We start from the raw sequence: 23,649 nt of genomic DNA on the forward strand, positions 1-23,649 counted from the left end.
GTTGCTTACCTGTCTCCGCAAGTCAACCGGGATAAACCAACCTCCAGACAGCACTCGCGAGCGCGGCCCAGCCAGCCGGTTCCATCATCTCATGTCGATGACATCAAAATCAATGGACGATATCGGCGTTAATACGCGGGTCCTCTATGCCATCGGCGCTGCGGTCATTCTGGCTGCCCCAGTCGCACATCACTTGTTTTTCCGCCACAACAACACGAGCTTGTTGTCGCGGCTTCAGCGATGGATCCGACCTCCGCCTCAACATGCCCACGGTCCACTAGAAGAGGGCCAATTTCGTCTCATTCACCTGCCTCCTTGGACATGAAGGTGACGACGTTCGGATAGACCTCACTAATGAGTGGCTCAAGGCGCCAGTGAAATACCATGCCGTATCCTATGCCTGGGGAGACGCGCGAGACAAAGCATACATCACCTGCAAAGGAAAGGAGATACAGATCACCAGAACTCTGTTCGAAGCACTGAAGCGCTGGCGCCTCCCTAATGAGGAGGTCGTGCTCTGGGCCGACTCTATTTGCATCGACCAGAGAAACACGTTTGAGAAAACACATCAGATAGGGCGGATATCGGAAATCTACTCGAATGCGGAATCTGTCAAAATTTGGCTCGGAAGTGATGATTCCGAGATCGATAGAGTCCAGGATATTATCAAAGAGGCCTGTGAGATCATTCCTGAAGTTGTGGACGATCCTCAACAGAACAGGAAAAGTGCAGATATCCTTGCCACTCGCAAGTCGCAACCAAGAACGAACCCGAGAGGGCAAGACTACCGTCTGGAATCTAGACTGGAGACCTCTTAGGGCACTCATGAATCAATCACACTTGGTTCGAAAGAAAGTGAGTGGGTTTATCAAGAGGCGATCCTCAACGACAACACTTGGCTCTACTGCGGGAAGCTCATGATGCCTTTCCAAGCACTCTCAGAGCTGGCCCTGAGAATGTCAACGTTTGGTATCCAAGCTCTGCCCAAGGATGGAACTGTGAACGACAGCAACGTGACTTTTCTCCCGATCCGTCTTTACAACCTCTCCATGATGCGCATGAGCCAATGGTATCGAGGCAAGCAACCTGTCACGCTGATGGACGGTGTCAAAGCAACCAGAGCATTTCAATGTACAGATCCTCGGGACCACATTCTGGGTGTCTTAGGCTACGCCTCTGACGTTGAGAAAGATAGCATCATATCCCGGGATAACTTGTACTCTCTCTCGGTTCAAGAGTGTTACTTGCGCTTTGCCCGATCTCAGCTCCTAGAGAAGAAGAACCTCGGCGTTCTGGCCTCCGCACCGCAGAGACTAATTACCGACGTCGCGCTTTCCTGGTATTACCGACCTATATACCGATGGCAGCGGCGAAGGCTGCCAGGTCTTCCCAGCTGGGTACCGGACTTGAGAAACCAGGAGTCAGATGCTTTGCCAAGCTACAGCGTTCGGTATGGCAAGTTCTCGGCCGGCGGAACACAGTGTGGTAGAGTCGAAATCATCGACAACAAAATACTACGGTGTTCCGGCATGATCGTCGATACCATTCAGGAAGATGGAGTCTTCTGGCCCGAGCTACCGCTCCCGCCGAAACCTAAGCGCGTCCCGTACCCGCTCGACAAGATGGATGTTTACTACGCTAGGAACTCGCTAAGGTCACTCAACTACTACAAATCTTGCGTTCGCATTGCGTCAGGTTCAGACCGCATTCAAGACATGTCCACCGAGCGCCTTGCTGATTTCTGGAAGACTCTGACATCCGAGAGGAGCCAGCTGAGCGACCGCATCGACGTGGACCTCTCAGAGTCTGTCAAGACGATGATCACGAACATGGAGACTTGGCTCGTCTCGGAAGACCCCGAAGAGGCGAACAAGGCACGATTGAGCTTCGTGGCGGCTGCTGTGCCAGTGGAAATGACAATCCTAGCTGCCGCTAGTCCACGGAGGTTCTCTCGCACAACGGCCGGCAGGCTTTGCTTAGTGCCTAGAGAGGCAAAGGTTGGAGACTCGGTATGTCTGCTACTGGGTTCTGAGGTTCCCTTCGTGATTCGACCTACGCGAAGAGGTATGTATGAGCTTATAGGGGATGTGTACGTCAGTGGTATCATGGACGGAGAAGCTGTTGCCTCTGGCGAATATAGTCAGGCGGAAATCGGGATAGAGTAGCGCAAGCAAGTGTTTTTCAAATGCGTATGTGAGAGCCTGGAAGTACCAAGCGTTGGAAAGAAATAGCTTCAAATTCCTCGTTGAGAGTTCTAGGGATCTGATTGATAATGAATACATGATAAATCGAAGATAAGTTTCAGCACAAGCCCAAGATCCCACCCGGTCTGTGCCCGCATACTTGTGCTTAATGCCACCCCATCGCCCGAGTGATAGGCACGTACCGAAAGGATCGGATGGTTTTGGAGATGCGATAGGGTGCATGACAGGCTCCCATCGTTTCATCGGTGAGATAAGCTTCCCCTGAAAAGGAAGACCTCTTCCATCTTAAGTCCGACGCCGAGAGAACTCAGTGGGAAGTGTTTGGGATGCCATGTGTTTTGACAGTACTCGGACTCAGACTCGTATACTCGGCACAGTCGATGCCGCAAGAAACAGGCCCATCCTTCTATTCATGACACAGAAAGCCATGAGAAGAGTTAAATCTGTGAGCTACTTGAGGTTGTCCCGCCGGAATTCTCGCTGATAATTGTGTTGACTTTGATCTCGCGAACGATGTTGGTGGAATCGCCAACTGAGCCTTTGCGATTGCAGCCTCGGTAACTAGGACACATAATTGGTATCTACCGCTTCCCTTTACCGTTTTGAACTTGTTCGAGCCCTTTATTGCTCTGTTGGATATTTCCCACCAAGGCTACATCGCCGGTGCCGGAAGGAAGGGCAGTTGGAAGAGAGATAGCCGGAGTGGCGAGGAAGGGGATTAGAATCTGGATATATTTCATCTTGAGCGTAAAGAAAGACTGAAACTTTGGTGAGCCAATTGGTGAGACGTATGGGCAGATGGAAAATGATCAGAGGTGATGTTCGTCAAGGTGAACAGTGATAGTGATGACTGGGAATGAACAGAGACGAAGACTTCACGTTGTCTTTTATAGGTAGCATATCAATATCTAGGAAACCCAATATTCATCACTTTCTTTGCTCAACGAAAGCTCTGTTCAACATGATGATGTTACGTGCCAGTATGATCTCACGAGGTTGGTACCTGGTTCCCGTCTGGGCTAGGTGGCTCGGGGCAGCATCTGTAATTCATGTTTGCCTCCAAAGGGTCGTGAAGCTTAGAGAAAGATCGGCGGCCGTTGTACAAGATTGCTAGATTCTTGTGCTGCAAGTCGTTTAGGCCTTCATCACAAACCTGCCTCGCCACCTAAACCCCAGAGAGCCGATGATGCCAAATTCTCCCTCAAATATAAGCTATTCAATACGAGGAATTTAGACTTTATGCTACGAGTTTGCTGCTTGCTATCCTCCTCAGGAGTCAGTCTGCATGTTTTTCAGCTTCCCTTACATTGCTGATCGCAAGCGATAGGACAGTCCTTGTTTTCCTTTTCCCCCTTCAATGTTTTCACAAACCGGGCTCGTTTCTCTCGTGATGCTGGATCAAAGTCATAACTTATTCATGTACTTTGGCTATCTTAGAGTTGGCGCATAACATTCGACGAATGGTGGTGACTTTGTACACCCACAATGTCCACCACTACCTACTACATGGAAGGCTGACTTGTGACAATTCAGACGTTTGTCCCGACTCCCAAGCAGCGGTTTCACCCGACAGGCAGCGTATTCTACAAATGTATGGGAGCTGCCACGTTCATCCAATCGACCACCAACATATGAAACAGCTTTAGGTACTGTCTAAACAGCCGCTTGACAGTTTACACAGCACGGTATCGCAGAACAGGCGGTGAACTTGCGGGGTAATATATCACCGTATGCTTGATTGATTTAGTGCGTCCCAAGAAATCGATGGATCCACGACGTCGAGGCTTGTGTGATCCCAATCTAGTCATAATTTAGCTTTTTGACTGGCGTGGTGTGCGTGGACTGTCCATCTTCCTTCTCGGCAGGCAACTTTACACCTTGTCTGAAACTAGGTCCCTGTCTTGGAGTTTGTAGAAGCAAAGCCACGATGTCGAACAGGTTTTATGACATATTACTTACAACCTAGACGATGGAGGAGGGGACCAAAAGTGGGCTGACTGCTCGCCTCTTCGTACTAGGTAGAATGATCAGTCTGTCTACTCTTCGTGCGCGTTATGCGCACAATATCGCTGACAAGCATGAACTTCATCATCTGGCCAGCCCCTGTTTTAACCGTTACCCTAATTATCTGCGCCGCCTAAACGTAGCTATTGAACATTTGCGGCCAGTTCTCACTCAATTTAAATGGAAAGGTGAAGTAGAAGAAGGTCATGAGCACTTCTCTCTCATGTGCAAAAATAGAAGATGCGGCCAGTGTGGATTGAACACACGACCTTCAGATGATTTGAATGAAGTTTTCAGGAATGAATTCCACTTCAGTCTGACGCTCTCCCAACTGAGCTATGTCCGCCACTATCTTCGACAACAGCTCTTGAGGCTGAAATCTATGTAGCGAATGTGTGACGGGGCCAAACCCAAGATGCCCCCACTAGGGTTCCATTTACGCGGGCCTAGCAAGTTCACGAGCGGGGTGGTTGGCTTTCTATGCCTCCATAACGATACGTTACGTAGTAGTCCGGACTCTTGATCCCAGCTCCCCAATGAAACAGGCAACAGCGCCTCACACATATTAAGTTACGTTATCCCATCGACTGCGAGATGACGTCGGTACATAAGCCTCCAGTTTTCTCCAATAGCCGAATTATTCGATTGGGTGCATCGGCCGGAATTAAAACGGATTCTAATCGGAATATCATGGAATAATGTGTGATTTGCTGCTTCCTCTCATGAACGGTACGTAGCTATGTACCGACGTCATCTCGCAGTCGATGGGATAGATTTCACTCAAGGTACACTCTATGTGGTTATTGTCGCGGACGAAGTTGCGAACATCGTCAAAGAAAAGTTTCAAAGTCAGGCTACTCTACACTGGTATCATGAGGGTCACGGGCATAAGGTCTCGTTCGACCTTTGACATTTGACACGTACTATTATTACCCAAGGACGTTACGTGAAGTCTATTCTGACGTTCGGAAACCCGCTTAAAGATGCCGCTATTGCCGTATTTCCGGACAGCTGACCCGGAAGTCCGGGGAAGTCCGGGCCTTCAGGCTTCAATATCTGAGCTGCAAAACTGCAAAATCATGCTGATACTGCCTGCCGACAGAAGTTGGTGGGGGGCTGGGGACTTAGGGGATAGACCATAGATGTAAAGATCAGACCCGACTGGCTTGTCAGGCTGGCACATCTTACAAGCGGCCCGCACTCCGACCGCTTAGTTAGCTACAGCCGGCAGAATCCGCATCAAAGCACCAAATCAGACATCGTCCATACTAATGGTTTCATCACTCCAGACTAGGACAGCGTGGTCTGTTAAACCATGTACACGCCCATGACTCGTGGAATCACGCCAAAATGTAAAAGAATTAGAATTGTAGCGACCTATCAGACGCCCCTGTACTGTCGTATAGTTACCGAGGTCGCGAAATCCTGCCCCCTCACGAGAGGCATAGCCAGGTCACTGGTCGCGACGCGGCAGACATAAGTTTGACGGCATCTTTTGACAGGGAAGCATATTATCTGACAAGCAATGAGGATTTTGACTTGAAACCCCAAGTCGTGAAGTACACACACTCATTGGCAGCAGTCATGCCCAAAGGATAAGCAAGTGCCAAGCTTTATACATCATCAGACCACGAACTTAGTCTCCCGGGGAACGGGTATTTTTGAGGTTCGCGAATAAGAGATGCCTTGCGGTTTGCTAGGTTGGCGGACACGAGATGGTGTGATCGGATACACGAGCCGGGCTCAGGGCGCTCAGGCAAAAGCTCTACACGTAGCCGGTTACTTAGGCGGCGATCTGGTTGGTCGCGGTACAGACGCTGGGTTTCAGAGTCGGAGGACCTGCTAGACGAGCTCTACGTTGTGCTCGCTCATCGTGCTTAACCCGATTTTTCTGATATTTTATTTTCCGTGGGGGCTAGGCTGGCACGGCTGGTAGTGGGGTGGACCGTTAGTGGTAACTTAGATCGGAATTGCGCCGACAAACACAAGATTATCCAACCAAGAATAGGAGTTTTTGCTGCTCCACGTTTACTAGTCTGCCTGACTCAGCGGAATATCAGCAGTCGATCCAAGACAAGGTGACGCTTGAATGTGGCGCCGAGTTTTCCAATGGAACTTGTCCGTCTAGGCTAGCCCCTTACACCACCCGAGAAAGTGCGAATACGACTAGAGTACGAAGGCGTCCGCGGGTTGGGTGCAGGTTATGCGTCCCCTCCATTAATCAACAGCCGTATCTTCCTACGTTGCACCAGAGCGGACTTTGATCCAGAGCGATTCGTCTTGTCTAATCTGTTGTCATGGCGGAAACGCCGTGGTGTAACACCTACTCAACGAATCGTTATTCACCGATTCGATCCGTCGCGTAACTGTCCTCGGACAACACCGAGTACGAACATGCAACCAAACCCGTCACGACGGGCGCATCCAAAAACTCGGACAGGCTGTAAGACTTGTAAAGCGAGAAAGATCAAGGTAAGCAAGTCAGTTACTACTTTTGTGCCCGGCTGGATCGCACGCGTGACAGTGTGTGGTAGTGGCAAGATCAGAGGACCTGGTCTAGAAGCCGCCATGCTTATGCCATGTCTCCGTCTCGGGAGTCGGGCCGGTGGGGATGAATACCTAAACTTCTTCTCAAATCTTCAGGAACTGGAAATTGACTTGCGAGACTCTTCTAGTGTGATGAGCAGCGACCAGCCTGCAAAAACTGCCTCAAACATGGCGTGGCTTGCGGGTTTCTAGCCTCGCCATCACTCGACCCGATGCTGACCCTCTCTCAGCATGCGGGCGAGTTGAACTTTCTCGACCTTGAACTCCTGCATCATTACTGCAACTTCACCGCGCATACTCTATCGGACAACCCGCTGCTCGGGGAATTCTGGCGGCTGAATGTCGTCAGACTCGGGCTGGAAACCGACTATGTCATGAGGAGCATTCTCTCGCTCGCAGCACTGCATCTCGCGTATCTGAACCCCGACAGGAAAGACCAGTTGCTGGAAAAGTCGATGCTGCATCACGAGATATCCTCAAGAACAGCTGTCGGCTTGATGGAGCACGTCCAAGACGAGAATAAAGCACACTTGTTCATCTTCTCAGTCTTGACTATTTACATTGGTAGGAGTTCTCGTTCTCGGTTTCGATACTGAGATAGTACGCTGATTCGTTTCTCCACTGGCAGTTCTAGCCAATTCGCAATATCTACACGAATCCCCGCTAGCCAGTGCAGGTCAATCTCCCGACTGGATAGTCCTATTCTGCGGGACCCGGTATCTTGTGGGGGAACCAAACGATAATCTCCTAATTTCACCGATCATCACGCGGATTACTGCACACTTCCAGTATCGTGAAGGTCCATATCACCACACGTATCTTGGAGACCTGGAAGCAAATATCAACGCATCAGAGCCAGACAACGGGCTTCTGGAGATATACAACAGGGCCATCAATGAGCTCTACAAGTCTTATGGCGCTTTCTACGATTCTGTAGAGCCTCAAGACATTACTGATGTCTTCGTCTGGATTGCCATGGTTGCAGATGACTTCCTTCCATTGTTGAGAGAGAATAGACAAAAGGCGCTGGTCATATTCTTGTATTTTTGCATGCTTCTCAAGCGCTTGCGCAGTCGCTGGTGGCTGGATGGCTGGGCAAACAATCTCTATGCAGAGACGTATAGTATGCTAGACCAGGAGCATAGGTCATGGGTCAAAGATTCAGCAATGGAAACCAATGAACTTTGTCTATGAAAAACACCTCTAATGCCTGATCTATTTGCTCTTTGGTACCGCAGGCAACCTGTCTGCGTTGAGCCTAACCTTAGATGCAACGCTTCTCTTTCGTACTTGACGCAGTCTAGCGACACTTTCCCCAACCGACGGAGGACTGGCGTTCCCATTATTTGCAGCCTATTTCCGGGTAGTCTGCCTTCCAGAAAGCTCTTCCAACATGCAGGCACTATCGCTGGACCCTAAAGTGTCTCTGTCTTTTCTTGATGCCTTTTGTTCCAAGTCTTCAACATACCAAACCAGGAAAATTGCCATGACTGCAATCATGAGAATCGTATCGAAAATGTAGAGGAATATTTCGTGCGAGATAAGGTACCCGCGGTTACCTTGGAGGTATTCGATGACTCGGAAGATGCTTCGTACGAGGATGATAAGACTGGTGCTGTAAAGAGCCCAGAGGTATCTTCGCCAGGGTATGATCCCTTCGATGGCAACTGTCGTAGGCTTTCGACTGATTCGGTGATAAAATAGGATAGTTGTAACGATAAAGAACCCAAAGACAACGATCTGAACTAGAAGACCGACTATGATGATCTTCTCACCAATGTCGTAGAGCTCCAAAGTCCCTGCTGCTTGGATTCCACCTCCTCCCGCCTGCATTGTGAACGAGACAATGTCTCCAGTGACGAAGATCTTGGTGACCCATGGCACGGGCAACAGAGAAAGGTGGTCGGCTCGGAGGGTTCGAATCAGGCGGCCGAGAATCATGTAGATCGAAGCAGCGTACAAAGCCGGGGCAACAAGAATTAGGATGGCCTGCATGACGAAGCCGCCGATGGCCATGGTATCAAAGTATGACCATATTCGTCCGCAGTACCCTATCGTCTGAACTATCCAGTCAAAGTCAGTATCTTCATTCCCGACAGAGGGCAGGGTAGTTCTCCAAAGCCGCCAATGGAACAAGCCGCCTCGGGGGCCCGAGTAAGGGGTAGGTTTTAAACGTGGCCACACTCACAAACACCGCCAAGAGCAAAGGCAGTAAAGTAGAAGGCTCGGGCTCGATACAGCCGCCAGAAGTGAAGGATGGTCAGAACCGCAAACACTGCAGCACTGACTATGGCGGCCGGAAGGGATGGCGTGTAGCGGTAAAGTCGGAAGTCAAACGCTGCCCCAGCAGCCGCTTCTGCTCCCCCAGCGCCCGTCGTCGAGTTGAGTCCGTCCATGTCAGCCCCACCCTCAGAGCTTTACTATTTCGGGGCGGCCAATGAAAGTGTAGGCTGTAGCGGGTTGCTTCGAGTTGATGATCGTGTGCCGGCCAAGCTACCTACACCAAGAAGCACAACAATAAGCCCCTCCAAATCGCAAAAGAATGAGGTGATAGAAGATAATGAGCTTTAAAACCGTGATTCGCAATTGAAAAGATGCAGTCCCTCAAGACTTTTTGTACTTCCTCCTGACTATGCCGGTGGGAGATGCAATACTAAGCTTGAGACTTCGGACTTCTCGCACACCTCGTACATCACCCGAGTCCGACGTACTCGGACTGATTGTACAACTTTGATCACGTGAAATGGAGAAATGCATGAGGCTTGGACGTTCATCATCACGAATGATTAACAACAGAAGTTCTGCGCCACACCACAAAAATCCGAAAAGTCCGAATATCCCGAGTTCTCGTATTTGCTGTCAACCAAGTATTCCACGGCGCAGCGGCCGCCGGGAACCGCGTAGTACCCAATCTTTGGAATAGTTAAATACGACTTTATGAGTTGCCTCTCTCAGATAGCATGTTGCTAGACATTTGGACTTCAGGTAGGGAGAAATGTCACTCCAGCTTCTTGACTGCCGTTTGATCCTAAAATGTGATGGCTCGATCCTCCGCTGTCATTGACAATATCTTCACCGTATTTTCAGCCACTTGATGTTTTTCAGAGTTCATTTCGGAAAACTCATGTGTCTGTGGATATCTCGCAGGGCTTGATCTTGGGATATGTGCATTGAACGGCATTGTCGCATGTAGAACACACTATCTCAACAAGACAGACTTGCGCATCTAGCATATACAGTGACTGATTCTGGATAAGTTCGAAAGTATGTGTTGCCACAGACCAGGAACGCATAGGAGGAACGCATAGAAAATTGGTGTGAGGAAATACCCATGTCAGTCAATACGTTCATAGCTGAGAGCTTTGACAGTCAGAGGCGGCTAGATACTTAAGTACTTAAAAGTAGTTTCAGGAATCAGAGATCGTTGAGGTGAGGGCTTGCATCAGTTGCCGGCATTGCATTAGGCATTTGGACACTAGAGACGGAGATTGACCAAGCATTATAAATGAGCAGAATATGACGGCCATAAAGTGAGCGATCGTGGTAGATATTCCTGCTAGCCTAGTCTTTGTTCAACTCATCAGTAACTCACGGAATTTGTCAAGGTAACAAGCCTTGGGTACTTCGTACTTAGGTTTCTTGCTAAGCCAAAACCTCGAGGTTCACAAATGTCGTTGTTAGCCTCTTGAAGGGGAACGTAGTCAGAAATTCTGCCTTGGGATCCGGAAGATACTTAGCAACTCAAATAACATTCAATCTCCAAAACCCTCTCTACTACCTTGTCAATGTCCAGTCGAGCTTGTGAAGATATTGCCACACCAGAAAGTCGAGGGACGGCAGTGTCGACCCGCGTTAATGCAATGCGCGCAGCTAGGTATGGACTCTTGTTTCTCCCTATCTTGTATAATAATACCTCCAATGATTAATCGTAGGTTGAAGACAGTTGCGTATGATTCGCTTTGCTATTATCAGCACCAGTCGTCCGAGTCCCGATATCGGGATTTGGCAGGGATGACTAGTCTGTCATCGATTGAGTTTTAACGTGGTTTAAATGATTGACGTCAAGATCCGACGGGGATCGACAGTAGCACGGTGAACCCTACCTCACGTAGGGGGCATGGTCGGAATCCGAAGTGTGTCGCCGCCGACTGCGTGAATGCGGGGTCAACCGTCCGAAGTGTTAGCTCCGATCCGGGGCATCGATTATCTAACAGCACGGAAGCATCACAATCAATGCACCTTTCACATACACAACTATTCACTGCAGAATCATGGAATCGAAAGAAGATATCAAATTCGAGGGCCTCCCGACCGAGGTTCTCCTTCAAATACTAACCCAAATCGACGATGTCCACTGTCTCTGGAACCTCCTTATCTCCTCTCCCATCGCAAGCCGGGTTTTCAACCAATATAGTGACGACATCTTCTGGCCTGCCGTAACAGAGAATAACATTCCGTCACAGACACAGAAAATTATACGATGTATCATCTCAATACGCGCAGGCGCGTATCAGAACACGCCCCGTCTCACACTTGCCGCCAGGATCAGTGATCGCGAAGCCGGCGTCGTCCTCGGCCAGAGCTCGGATTCAGATTACATTCTGCCGGCCATGGATTCAACCAAGAGTCCCGATCTGACAATCATGCGGTCGATACTCGCTACAGCTAGTTGCTTACACTCTTTGAGCCGACTTTGCATCAGCCACTATCAAGACAGTCTGGTGGCTACGAAGACAGAAGGCCGTTTGGACGTCCCGGACCTTTCAGCGACAGACAAGCTGTCATGGTGCGAAGAACAGCGGATGATTCGAGCATTCTGGCGAGTTCAAGTTGTACTCGAAATGAACTTGGCAGCGCGAAGGTCTCAGCTCCTCGGAACAAAAGGAGAGGGGAAGGACTTGAAAACGGAGGTTCTTGATATCAAGTCCTTTTACGACAGCACTAGCACCAACTTCAAGGCCGCTTATCATGAGGTGATGACGGCAGTAGACTACCTCCAGAGTCTTTCTACCTCCAAGACAAATAGTGTTACCGCACTCGTGGATCGGATGCCGCCACCCGAAAGCCCTATCGAGGACATCTCACCTTCGGCCCGAGGAATGCCCGCAACTCCCGACAGTCGTAGGTCTGCGTTGGTATTACCGGCAGACAGTCTATGGATCGTGGACAGCATGGGGAGGAATGCGCACTCGCCGATGAAATATGCGGGTTTCGAGCCTTACAGGAAAATGGGGTTCGCAATTTGGGACAGAGACAGACTCGCGAGGTTGGGATTGGCTAGTCCGCCCGGCCATGGCCGCGTGACAGGCTTGGGCTCATACTTCCCATCGTGGGTGAAGTTACTGGGTTCACAGGATATGGCTCGAGCTGAGTGCAAAATGAGAGAGGCTGAGTGTCGAGGTGGACGATTGGATCCTCTACAGCCCATGATCCAGGATAATGCATCCTAGCGAAGTATGGGAACGGGAGAGAACTGAGTTTTGATCCACAATCTTTAGCAGATGGCCCGATACTTAAGTAGGTAGGTAAACTACTTATTGTGATCTTTTTTCCTTCTCAAATTTATCACTTCTAGCAAGGGAATACTCATTTCAGACAACACTTTTAGAATGCCTAAAAATCTTTTGCATAATACCCTATTGTATTATGACTAACGTGGTTGATAAGCGAGTGGATCAGATAAGCGAGTGGATCAGCCGACCGCGACCAACATATCTTCCACCCTTCATAGGCGTTACGCCACAACCAAGCATGTCATCACAAAGTAATGAAGGCCAGCTAACCTTAGCGGTTCAGGCTATCAAAACGACACCAAATCTTAGTATCCGAGCGGCATCCCGGATCTACTCAGTACCCTTCTCAACCTTACGCCATCGTCTAAGGGGAAAGTTATCACGACGCGACACTATGCCTAGATCGCGGAATTTGACTACGCTTGAAGAAGAGAAGCTAGTTGAGTATATTCTCGACCTAGATTCCCGATCATTCCCTCCCCGCATTAGAGGTGTGGAAGAAATGGCTAATCGACTGCTCGCCGACCGCAACGCGCCCCCAGTTGGGAAGCGCTGGGCTTCGAACTTCGTCAAGCGACAACCACAGCTCCAGACGCGCTTTTTTCGCAAGTACGACTACAAGAGGGCCCAATGCGAAGATCCAAACGCCATAAACGCGTGGTTTCGCCTTGTGGCGAACACAATCGCGAAATATGGTATTGTGGACTCTGATATCTATAACTTTGATGAGACTGGGTTTATGATGGGCCAGATTGCATCTGGGATGGTCGCCACGAGCGCCGAAAGGCGTTCAAACACGAAAATGATGCAGCCTGGTGACCGTGAATGGGTTACAGTCATTCAGGCCATTAGTTCGTCGGGCTACAGCGTCCCGCCGTATATCATCGTTGCAGGCCAATATCACCTCTCCACCTGGTACACGGAAACCAATCTCCCACGCGACTGGGTCATTGCAACGTCTGACAACGGATGGACAACAAACGAAAGAGGCCTAGATTGGCTCCAGCACTTTGATCGGCATACAAAACTGCGTGCAACTGGCAGTTATCGCCTCCTCGTCGTCGATGGGCATGAAAGTCACCACGCTGCCGACTTCGAGATATATTGCAAGGAAAACAATATCGTCACACTCTGTATGCCGGCCCATTCGTCTCATCTGCTTCAGCCCTTAGACGTTGGGTGCTTTGGGCCACTAAAGACGGCTTATGGTCGACAAATTGAGGATAAGATGCGCCGGGGTAATACGCATATTACAAAGGAAGACTTCTTCCCTGCGTTTCGCGAGGCTTTTGCCCAAGCTATTACGGAAAAGAACATTCAGGGAGGTTTCAGAGGGGCTGGGCTTGTCCCTTTGAGTGCCGAAAGTGTGCTTTCAAAGCTTGATATCAGGTTACACACTCCAACACCTCCAGGATCCCTCCCAACAACACCCCCTGCGTGGACTTCTCAGACGCCAAACAACCCAACAAAAGCATCTTCTCAGTCTGAACTCATCAAAAGGAGGATCTCCCGCCATCAGAATAGCTCACCAACTTCAATTATTGAAGCTGTTGAGCATCTATCAAAGGGGGCGCGTGGATTTATGCACCAGATTGCGTTATTAAGGTCTGAGAACAAAATCCTTCGTGAGGAAAACAACCTACTAAGCCGGCGCCGGAGGGCTAAGAAAACACGTCTCAGACAAGGAGGAAGTCTTACTATAGCTGAGGCTGAGGACCTTCAGTCGCAGAGAGAAGCAACAGCTCAGATCGAGGAGGAAACACGCCGGAGTAGTGGTCGCCGACCGAGGACCGAGACGGGCCAACGGCGATGTGGCGTCTGTGGGAACACTGGTCATAATGCACGAACATGTCAATTTGCTGAAAAAATGTCTGAAGAAGAGGATCTTAAATAGTTTCAATTGAATTACTTTTCTTAGTGCTGCGTATCGGTCGCAAATGTGCTGTGGTCGCGGTCGGCTGATCCACTCGCTTGTCTGATCCACTCGCTTATCAACCACGTTAGAGCTCTCTCTACTGATTCAGACACAGGTGGTATGAACTGAATGTTTAGCAGGCAAGACCTCCATCGATGACAATAGAAGTTCCCGTAATGTAGGTAGATTCATCACCGAGCAAGAACCCAACCAAAGCAGCAACTTCCTCGGGCTTCCCTATGCGAGGAATCGGTGGCAGCATGCCCCCCATGGGATCCGCTCCACCTGGCTTTGGCTGCATCATCGGCGTGTCAATGCCACCCCTGTATCGGCAGAATTAGTCTATCCCATCGGGTGCGGATGGACAGCACTTTCGCCAAGACCAAGAAATACCCACTTTTACCCATTTTTTCCCCGCGTTGAAAGGGGTACTTGACGATACGTCACTTATCCCTATGTTCTTTTGCCTATTATCACCACTATTATTACCATTTTGAATGATGCTATGATGTCTTCTGGTGATTCTGATATATCTATTGCATCTAATGCTTCTGTTACTTCTGTACGCAGCTGTATAGTAGTTGAGGTCCACCCAGAAGACCTTACTGCTGCCTGCAATGCAGACTGTACGCCAGAATGCTGTGACGCAGCAACAGTCCGGCCCCACGAACCTCCAGCTACAGAGCATGGCCTTCCGGGTTCCTTTCGGCCATTTGACGTGCCGGCCTGGGCCAAAGAGGTACGGGGGCTGCCGGCAAGCCCGCTTGAACTCTTCCTCCAATACGTTCCGCAGAGCCTCGTAGAGCAGTGGGCCCAGTGGACGAATGCAGCACGTTATCTAAGGAGGGCCCTAGGGCTAGACGGGCTAGAATATATGAGTGGAGGAAGACTTCAACAGACGAGATCTACCTCTTCTTAGGGATCCTATTATATATAGGGATCCATAGAGAATTTAGATTATCAACCTACTGGTCAACCCAGCAGCAGAGAGAGGATCATATCCACCTATTTACACGGTTTATGTCCCGGGACCGTTTCCAACTGCTACTCCAGCGACTACGGATATTCAACACTGCGGAATTCCAGCCCGTGCAGCGCGCCCAGCCCAGCCGGGGCCGGGGCCAGACCCAAGATCAAATGCTAGATGTATACCGGAAGGTTAACCAGTGGTCAGCCTACATCCAAGAGACTGGGGATTCCCTTTATATACCTGGTTCAGACCTTACAGTTGACGAGGCTATGGTCCGATTTACAGGCCGATCTCTTGAGACAACAACGGTTCCAACGAAACCTATCCCAACTGGCTATAAGATCTGGATCCTTGCCCAGTCTGGCTACTGTATACGGTGGCTGTGGCACGTACATGGAAAGGGCCCATACGCATTAGTACCCCAGGCCCGGCCAGCCGGGGCAGCTGCTGGAAAGCTGGCTCTATTGACACCAACGCAGCGGGTAGTAACTACGCTTGTTTCCCTACTTCCAGCTGCAACCTACCACGTATTTCTTGACAACCTCTTCGCCTCTATACGTCTCTTTCGTACCCTGCGGAACCAACAGGTCGGAGCTTCTGGTACCTGCCGGAATGATAGTGGGATAGATAAGATCCTAGTTGCTGAGAAAGAGACTGAAGGACGGGGTATCCCATGGGGGGATATACACTGTATTCCTACTTTAGATGGGGAGGTAGGCTGCTAGCCCGCCCAGCCCTGCCCAGCCCAGCTAACTAGGAAATAGTTCAACTAATTCACCTGGAAGGATAACACCCTCGTACTCTTCCTGCCAACTGTCTTCCAGGACGGCCAGGAAGTTACTCGCAGCCGCCGCCGCCCGGCTGGGGATACCGCTGCTAAGAAGGCCGCCCGGGAAGTCTTCGGCCCGGATGTCCGCAAAGACCTCCCAATCCCTAGCGCAATCGATGAATATAATCACAAGATGAATGGGGTTGATGTGAGTGACCAGATGAGGTCCTACTATCAATACAACCACCCTATTCGTCGAGGGGGCTGGCAGTCAGTTGCCTGGAATTTCTTACTGGAAGTGCTAGTTGTGAATAGCTTCCTACTGCAGCTCTGGGGCAGCCCTAGGTGGAAAAAGGTGAAAACCCACTGCCAATGGCGGCAGTTGCTGGCTGCCCAGCTTATTCAACGGTTTGGACCATTGGCAGGCGGGCGAAGACTATCACGGCCTGGACGGGCTACAGACAAGAGGAACAGTTCTATCCCATGGGAACAGCATAGGAAGGGATCAAAGAAGGTAACTTCACCTTGCACCTATTGTGGTAGTAGGAAGGTCTTAAAGGAGATATCTGGGAATACCATCACTCGGCAACGACGGCAGACAACTCGAAAGGGTTGCTTAGATTGTAATGTACCATTATGTATTAATAAAGATTGCTGGTACCTCTGGCATACCCAAAATCTGTAGGAAACAGAGGTACTGCAGCCCTATTGGTTAACTTTGTAGATTTGCAAGCTCTTATTGGCTCTACCCCGCCCTTGGCGAAAGTGCTGTCCATCCGCACCCGATGGGATACTCACACCGGGCCTTCAGAACTTAACTCACGGATTGATACAATTGACCCGCACTTGTCGATTACCGTACTCTCTTGCCGCATTCCTTGTTAGTCCCAGGACGGCGTGTTTGCTCGTAACGTACGCCGAGCCCCCGTGGCCAGGAAAGCTTCTCAGGCCGAGGACACTGGAGGCATTGACAATGGAACCGCCATCGCTGATGTGCTTCAGCTCTTCTCGCAGGCAGAACATCGTTCCCGAAAGGTTGATACCGAGCAAGAACTCCCATTCTTGGTCAGACTGGGCCTCCAGAGGGACCCGGCTTGACGCGGCAGTTCCGGCAATGTTGGCAGCGCCATCTAGGCGCCTAAAGGTCTTCTTAGTGTTTTGGATCCAGTCTCGAACCTGCTCGGGCTTGCTGACATCGACCACTGTGGCTTCAACACGAATACCTGGATTGGAAGTCTTCAGCTCTTCGGCAACGGCTTTGAGGGCTTCTGTCTGGACGTCAGATATCGCCAATGATGCTCCTCTGCTGGCCAGGTAAACAGCAGTAGCTCGGCTTATTCCACTAGCCGCTCCAGTGATTGCGATGGTTTTATTATTGACAGACATGATAATGGAAAATATGGATTCCGTATGGACTTTCGAAGAAGAAAGCAATATCTATTGAGACGTATGCCTCTGAAGTTGTAGTAAGATAATCAGAAGAACCTCTTCTGATGGATGTCTCTTATTTATATCACTCTTCGACCAAGGGTGTTAGGAACTGCTGGCGACATCTATTTTACATACAAGATGCCAAGCAAAGCACACTCATCATCATGGTCTCTGAAGGTGTGGCAATAAGCTTGGTCCATCATGTCTACCGAAGACCATCGCAACAGTGCTCAACTGAAGCTCATGAGCAACCGCATACAAGACAGAACATCTCTTCCCAACGGAGCTACGGCTGATATTTTAATGAAATTTGGGCCGCACTGCCGCCGGATATGGACCGCCGTCAGACGCGATCATCAGTCCGCGTCCGCGTCGCTTCTCCAGAAAAGGCGTTTCCTGATCGGGGAGTCAAAGCGCGGAAGAAACCCACAACCTACCTGCCGGACCGTGGAGACGGGAGCGGGGACTCGGAGGAGGCATTCAAGGGGCTTGACCTATCCAATTCCAGGTAAATCCAAGGTATACATAATCTCCTATTCTTTCCATACATCTGAAGTATCATTGTTGGGTAGTGGACGTAGGGTGTCCGCAAACGTTATGTTCTTGGCTTCAGAGGTGCGGTTTCCGCGGCCCACAGCTCCGCAATGTCATCCGTGGACCCCAATGTGTCGGCACTCCGCGGACGCGGACTCATATGCCGATCGCCCTTGTTGGTATAAAGTCGCCAAACTGCCGAAACTTCGAATGAATTTGCTTTTGAGCTTTTCAGTCTAACCTTGGTCTGATTTTCATCGCATCTTTGAAAATGTCAAAATTTACTACAACAAGTTCGACCGTAGAACAGATTCCATCCTTCAGCGTAGTAGCTACGGCTGTCTCCACACTACTAGTCAGCTTGCTTTATGCTCTTTACAACTACCTTCTTCCTAAGCCGATTGCCGGAATCCCATACAATGAAGAGGCTGTCAAGTCCCTTCTCGGAGACATCCCCAGACTCCAGAAAGAATCTCCCGAAACCCCCTTCAGATGGATGATTGAACAAGCGCGCCGACATGACAGCCCCGTGTCACAGTTCTTCCTCGAGCCCTTCCACAAGCCGACGGTCTTCGTCGCCGACTTCCACGAGGGGCAGGATATACTCATGCGTCGCAAGGAGTTTGACCGTTCCGACTTCACCATCAGCCTCCTGAGCGGCGAGGCCCCCAGCTTCCATATTAACCTGAAGACGGGCCCGCAATGGAAGGCCCGCCGGCGCTTGCTCCAAGACCTGATGACCCCGAGTTTCCTCAACAACGTCGCGGCCCCGAATATCTACAAGAGCGCAACAAATCTTTTGGAGTTGTGGAAGATGAAGGCAACGGCTGCCGCTGGAAAGCCTTTCAGTGCCGAACGTGACATCTTCTACACGGCACTTGACGCCGTCTTCGACTTTGGATTTGGTACCAGTGTCGAACATCGAGCACTGATCCCACAGATCGAAATGCTTCAAGGAAATAGTGAAAAGAATGCACAGAACGCAAAGGCTGCCGAGTTCCCCGTTGCGCCCATTCATCCCACTCTGGAGGCGGCGATTAAGACAGCCGATAATATCACTGGAGTTGCCGCAACTGGATTTCCTGACATAGCATGGTGGTTTATCGGCCTCAAGCCCAGTGTCAGAAGCTTGAGGGCATTGAGAAATGCATTCTTCAAAGAGCAGGTCCAGAAAGCTGTTGAGAGATACGAGGGTCAGGTTCAGGACAGTAGCGACAGCTACGTCAAGTCTGCAGTGGATCTGATTATCCACAGGGAAACCACCTTTGCGGGCAAAGAGAACCGCGAGCCAGTGTATTGGTCTGATGCAATGAATGACGAGGTGAGGATCTCTTCTTCAAGTACGCCCTTTGCCGCTTTTGGCTGACAATTTTTTGCTGTAGTTGCTTGGATTCGTCGTAGCGGGACATGATACCACAAGTACAACCCTTTGCTGGGGGGTGAAATTCCTCAGCGACAACCCTGCTTGTCGACAACAACTTCGCAAGAGCCTTCGCGCAGCTCACTTAAACGCCGTCGAAGATGAACGCCTCCCATCGCACGAAGAGATCACAGGAGCTAACATTCCATTCCTTGAGGCCGTTATCGAAGAAATGCTCCGACTCGCGCACACCGCTATTGGCCAAGAGAGGCAGTGCAAAGAAGACACCATCGTCCTGGGACACCATATTCCCAAAGGCACAACGGTCTTCATTCCCAACAAGGGCCCCAGTTTCACAGAACCAAGCTTCGAAGTCGACGAGAAATTGCGGAGTTCTTCGTCTCGGGCAGCAGCAGAGGAGCGCGGCTTGCGGGCGTGGGGCCAAGAGGGCATGGACGAGTTCCGGCCTGAGCGCTGGCTCACAGAGAGCGACAACGGCGAGCTCGTCTTTGACGCGTTGGCTGGGCCGACTTTACCTTTTGGTCTCGGTCTTCGAGGCTGCTTCGGTCGCAAGTTGGCGTATTTGGAGCTCAGGCTTTTAGTAACTCTGCTGGTGTGGTCGTTTGATTTTCGGGCTTGCGATGAGAGCCTGTCCAACTACGATGACATCGAAACGTTGACCCGGAAGCCAAAGCAGTGTTTTGTAAATTTGGGGGTTTTGTAAGCCATGTGGGAGGCAAGAGCATTGCATCGGCATCGGATCTAGCAGAGAAGAGTAATCAGGTACTTGCATTAGCGTGGGTCACATCTGAAGTTACAACTCAATCATTTACAAGCATAAGCAAGTGAAGCGAAGACCTTCTCTGTAAATTAACAGGAAAATGAGTTGATGGAAATGAAGTGTGGAATCCCAAATGGAGCCCCCAAGGCTTCACCCCAGGACATGGAAGGTCCACGGCATCAACGAGGGGTGTACATGTACTTTCGCAACCCAACTTCACGGATCACGCATGCATGCATGTGGATCAAGCCGTTGAGCACATTTTATTATGTGTCTTCTGTATTCGACACTAGGTAGTCAACATGGAAAGCATGCGCCGCCCATGTTTTCAGTCGGAACATGTCTCTTAAAAGCTGTTGGTATTCCTTTCACAGGGAATTTGGTTCGAACCGTAGGGTCCTGGGGGTGACGAAGTATCAATATCTCTGTATTGATTGATTCTGCGTAAGGAGTAGAAGGGAGATTCCAACCGGAGGTTGGGTGGGTAGTCGAGGTCTAAGTGTACCCCCTCGAGGTGGCCCATGCTCTGCCCCTACTCGCGGCCGAATTGGACTTCCAATCCGACAAAAGCAGCACCTAGACACCTTTCACAGGCGCACTTTAACATGAAATGGCACTCTTACAGGGCTAAAGCGTTTGTTCGGACGATGATTAGCATTAAAGCAGCAAGAAGGCTAACTTGTTTGGAACAAAACGAGGCGCAACAAGGCGCACCGCGGCAACCTGGGGAATGCTACAGTATTGAAATCAGCCACGTTAAACGCCCTGGATTCGGCAAAGCGGTTCCTGAAACCAGCCACGGTCGGCATCTGCCTGGCTGACAGTGCAACGTATTCCTGGTGACGGACGGACTGAAACTTCGTGTCTGACACGCTAGGAACATGCCACGCCTCAAAGTCCCCATAAACACTCACTCGAAGGCAGCAGTATTTCTGTTCCTATATAGGCGCCTTCGTATCCTCTCCCCAATGATCGGCCTTTTGACGCACAGGCTTCTCAGCTTCTGAACGTAAGAGTCGCGCGAAACAAATACAACGAGAAATACCGGTCACTAAGGTAGACCTGCATTTGCATCTCCTAACGTCGAACCCGCAGCTAGCTTATCGCAATCCCGCGACAATGGATGCCGTCCGCGCCCGCAAGCGACCCACTCCGGCGCCGGCAGCAGAAAGGTCGCCCCGGTCTGCCGATAAGGAGGCCTCCGACCGCACCCAGCTCGCCGGCTTCACAGATCTGCCCGCAGAAATCCACCTTCTCATCTCCAAGCAACTCATCTACCCCGACGCCCTCTCACTGAAACACACCAGTAGCTACTTCTATTACCTAGTCGACACGGGCGTACGGCTCAAGGTGGAGTGGCTCATGGAGCGCCGCATGCTTCACCTGGAGTGTCCCAACGATAAACGATGTGATCTCGGCAGCGATCTCCGCTTTTGTAGAGGCAGTGTCCCGTATGTTATCCCAAAGTTCCACTCTGCTACTTGATGCTTGCCCTATCATGTCCCTGTACCTGCTGTCTGACTCTTGCTTTAGGCTTCTTATGCAGAGGCGGCGTGAACACATGGAGTGTGAGTCAAGGCCGGGACTCGGCTGCCTAGTCTACGGCACTTCTGTATGCTCTCATCGACGAAAGATTGGTGCTAGGTGTCAACGCTGGCTGAGGCGACGGCTGACCGTGGAGTTGTGGTGGGTGTTGATTGCCCTGATACCGATTGCTTGCTGTTGGCTTTGGATGGCGGAGTTCGCTACGTGGGCTTCGAGTGCGTACAGAACCTCTACATCTTCCTTGACAGACTCAATGGTGCGATAATGTACTGGTTGAGGTCAAAGAACATGCCCTGTTCGGGTTCGATTCAAGTACATGTCCATATATCTTACCAATAATGTCTAATACCTACGAGAAGTGCCATTTTATACCTTGAAAGCGCTTCAATGAATGTATTGTCGTTGAAAGATGCCCAGATTCCGCCTGGGACACTTGAGAATTGCCATTGCATCTTGCTCACAGCAAGCACATTGTTGATTGGACTGAAAGACGACCCGGGTTCAGAGACGAATTCGAACAAAACGACAACATGCTCGTCTCAGATATGGGACAAACACTATGCTTACATCACGGAGGTATCCTTTGATAAGGAAGTTTCTCCCTTGGATTGATTCGACCCAAACAAATAATGCAGGAAGGTAAACAAAGGATGCCAAATCCAGTTTTTTGGTTTCTTTTTTTCCAGGCTCCAGCACCACGTTGGCTTACTCCCTGGCTTTTGTGTTGCGATTCTACTTATACCGAATATTGCCAGGGCAGATTACTACTTGGAATGAGAATCAGCTGTATCCAAACTACTTATTCTAGGAATCTGCCTTGCGATCCCGACCTACTCACTCGACAACGGCCCCCAAGAGTACACACAGCAGTCGGACTAGCGTACCATTCGTAACAGAATGTCGATAATTGCCGACTTCAAAGACAAGCGCTCTTTCCCTAGCCTTAAGGAGCTAACTTCGTGTCCTCCCGACATTCGAAATCACTGGTGCACACTGGCCGAGATTCAAAACGCCGTTGTCATCGAGAGTAATACTCACCTCACAGTCTATGACACTGAAGGCCATAAGTTATCTGTCTTGGTCATGGGCTCTTCCAAAAGTAACGATGACAACTACCTCAGGACCGGCCATACCATCGCCATCTTATATCTTTTTTACCGTTATACTGCTGTACTCAACAAGAGGGACCACGTTCATGTTGGCCAACATAGTGGCTATCGTGTAAGTCTTGTTCTGAGAAATTTAGACAAAAGGCTCGATGACCGAAAACCAAAACCTACATGTCTCATCGAGAAGTCTATCTCTAACATAGCAATGCCTTAGGTATTTCCAGTCAGTCTTTCTAAGCTCATTCACTTCAACCAGGATCTCTATAAGCACAACGGCCAAGACAAGGCCCAGTGCTACGCTTGCAGCAAGACATCCGATGCCCACGCAGAGTGCAAGCAATGCCGAATCCCTGTCTACTATGACCAGGTATGCCACACATCTTTCAATCTTTCCATTTGACAACTCTAAGCAGTTGCTGTGGAGAGAATTCGTACTGACTCGGTGTGCATATCTGCGCGGAAGCGGGGCTCAAGATAGGCCACAGGGAGGCTTGCAATGTGTTGAAGGACAAGAACTTGCGAGCACTTCTTTTTCATGACTACGATGGAACAGACAGGATCAAATTCCAGGATTGAGTCAGAGGTTCAAGGCATAGTCAAGCGTGCGGAGCTCGTACCAGCCATGGGTCATGTTTCGCCATTAAAAGTACGATGGCTCGCCGACGAATCAGTGAAAGTTGTCGAAATTTTAGATCTGTTGGAATAACAACCACTATAACCAAACGTACGACAATAGGGAGTAACTAAGCACGCGGCCAGTGACGTAGATGTTCTAACACGTAATTATCTCTAGTCACGTACGAGGACATATCCTAAAACGCTACGCAGATAGTACGAACTTAGGAGAGACAACACAGAATAGAATCACTCTTTTGATCACCCACTTGTCACCGGGATCTGTGTACACATCCCCAACAGTCCGTCCAACAAGATCTATTATTCCTTACAATGACTCTGATTCGTGAAA

The 23,649-nt window shown here is 50.1% G+C and overlaps 7 protein-coding genes and 1 non-coding gene across 8 annotated transcripts; 6 read left to right on the forward strand and 2 right to left on the reverse strand.

Annotated features, from left to right (window-relative positions):
- Positions 1 to 97: 97 nt before the first annotated feature.
- On the forward strand, positions 98 to 2,234 carry BDP81DRAFT_491352 (heterokaryon incompatibility protein-domain-containing protein; the record flags this gene model as incomplete). The annotated part of the gene is made up of 4 exons (XM_060595309.1): positions 98 to 272; positions 328 to 751; positions 857 to 1,229; positions 1,266 to 2,234. 4 exons carry the CDS (start codon positions 98 to 100, stop codon positions 2,163 to 2,165), a joined length of 1,872 nt encoding a protein of 623 aa, XP_060443580.1. The 3' UTR covers positions 2,166 to 2,234.
- A 2,215-nt stretch (positions 2,235 to 4,449) lies between these two features.
- BDP81DRAFT_t211 lies at positions 4,450 to 4,554 on the reverse strand. Its single transcript has one exon. It is a non-coding gene; the product is annotated as a tRNA-Phe (tRNA).
- Positions 4,555 to 6,602: 2,048 nt separating this feature from the next.
- BDP81DRAFT_323201 (C6 zinc finger protein) lies at positions 6,603 to 7,949 on the forward strand (the record flags this gene model as incomplete). Its single annotated transcript, XM_060584775.1, has 3 exons — positions 6,603 to 6,680; positions 6,884 to 7,319; positions 7,384 to 7,949. 3 exons carry the CDS (start codon positions 6,603 to 6,605, stop codon positions 7,947 to 7,949), a joined length of 1,080 nt encoding a protein of 359 aa, XP_060443581.1.
- Positions 7,950 to 8,028: 79 nt separating this feature from the next.
- Positions 8,029 to 9,380, reverse strand: BDP81DRAFT_43697 (RTA1 like protein-domain-containing protein). Its single transcript, XM_060591184.1, has 2 exons — positions 8,944 to 9,380; positions 8,029 to 8,818 (listed from the first exon to the last, which is right to left on the reverse strand). The coding sequence occupies exons 1-2, from the start codon at positions 9,149 to 9,151 to the stop codon at positions 8,109 to 8,111; spliced, it is 918 nt and encodes a 305-aa protein (XP_060443582.1). The 5' UTR covers positions 9,152 to 9,380; the 3' UTR covers positions 8,029 to 8,108.
- Positions 9,381 to 11,002: 1,622 nt separating this feature from the next.
- On the forward strand, positions 11,003 to 12,596 carry BDP81DRAFT_430579 (uncharacterized protein). The gene is made up of 2 exons (XM_060590621.1): positions 11,003 to 12,276; positions 12,552 to 12,596. The coding sequence occupies exon 1, from the start codon at positions 11,027 to 11,029 to the stop codon at positions 12,203 to 12,205; it is 1,179 nt and encodes a 392-aa protein (XP_060443583.1). The 5' UTR covers positions 11,003 to 11,026; the 3' UTR covers positions 12,206 to 12,276; positions 12,552 to 12,596.
- Positions 12,597 to 16,971: 4,375 nt separating this feature from the next.
- BDP81DRAFT_430596 (uncharacterized protein) lies at positions 16,972 to 17,338 on the forward strand. The gene has a single exon (XM_060590622.1). The coding sequence runs from the start codon at positions 17,037 to 17,039 to the stop codon at positions 17,238 to 17,240; it is 204 nt and encodes a 67-aa protein (XP_060443584.1). The 5' UTR covers positions 16,972 to 17,036; the 3' UTR covers positions 17,241 to 17,338.
- Positions 17,339 to 18,137: 799 nt separating this feature from the next.
- BDP81DRAFT_376801 (cytochrome P450) lies at positions 18,138 to 20,249 on the forward strand. The gene is made up of 2 exons (XM_060586756.1): positions 18,138 to 19,208; positions 19,270 to 20,249. The coding sequence occupies exons 1-2, from the start codon at positions 18,159 to 18,161 to the stop codon at positions 19,969 to 19,971; spliced, it is 1,752 nt and encodes a 583-aa protein (XP_060443585.1). The 5' UTR covers positions 18,138 to 18,158; the 3' UTR covers positions 19,972 to 20,249.
- Positions 20,250 to 20,883: 634 nt separating this feature from the next.
- BDP81DRAFT_376805 (F-box domain-containing protein) lies at positions 20,884 to 21,944 on the forward strand. Its single transcript, XM_060586757.1, has 2 exons — positions 20,884 to 21,479; positions 21,562 to 21,944. Exons 1-2 carry the CDS (start codon positions 21,148 to 21,150, stop codon positions 21,836 to 21,838), a joined length of 609 nt encoding a protein of 202 aa, XP_060443586.1. The 5' UTR covers positions 20,884 to 21,147; the 3' UTR covers positions 21,839 to 21,944.
- The last annotated feature ends 1,705 nt before the right edge of the window (positions 21,945 to 23,649 follow it).

The sequence above is a fragment of the Colletotrichum phormii genome, assembly GCF_030913505.1.
Source record: "Colletotrichum phormii strain CBS 102054 chromosome Unknown BDP81scaffold_13, whole genome shotgun sequence".
NCBI lineage: Eukaryota > Fungi > Ascomycota > Sordariomycetes > Glomerellales > Glomerellaceae > Colletotrichum > Colletotrichum phormii.

What these genes read in the sequence shown, in the direction of transcription:
- BDP81DRAFT_43697 (XM_060591184.1), bottom strand. Translation starts at nt 9,151, where the DNA reads ATGGACGGACTCAACTCGACGACGGGCGCTGGGGGAGCAGAAGCGGCT. An exon ending in CTTTGCTCTTGGCGGTGTTT is followed by an intron (nt 8,819 to 8,943) that starts GTGAGTGTGGCC and finishes TTGACTGGATAG; the next exon opens with TTCAGACGATAGGGTACTGC.
- BDP81DRAFT_430579 (XM_060590621.1), top strand. Translation starts at nt 11,027, where the DNA reads ATGGAATCGAAAGAAGATATCAAATTCGAGGGCCTCCCGACCGAGGTT.
- BDP81DRAFT_430596 (XM_060590622.1), top strand. Translation starts at nt 17,037, where the DNA reads ATGTTGGCAGCGCCATCTAGGCGCCTAAAGGTCTTCTTAGTGTTTTGG.
- BDP81DRAFT_376801 (XM_060586756.1), top strand. Translation starts at nt 18,159, where the DNA reads ATGTCAAAATTTACTACAACAAGTTCGACCGTAGAACAGATTCCATCC. An exon ending in CTGATGCAATGAATGACGAG is followed by an intron (nt 19,209 to 19,269) that starts GTGAGGATCTCT and finishes TTTTTGCTGTAG; the next exon opens with TTGCTTGGATTCGTCGTAGC.
- BDP81DRAFT_376805 (XM_060586757.1), top strand. Translation starts at nt 21,148, where the DNA reads ATGGATGCCGTCCGCGCCCGCAAGCGACCCACTCCGGCGCCGGCAGCA. An exon ending in TTTTGTAGAGGCAGTGTCCC is followed by an intron (nt 21,480 to 21,561) that starts GTATGTTATCCC and finishes CTCTTGCTTTAG; the next exon opens with GCTTCTTATGCAGAGGCGGC.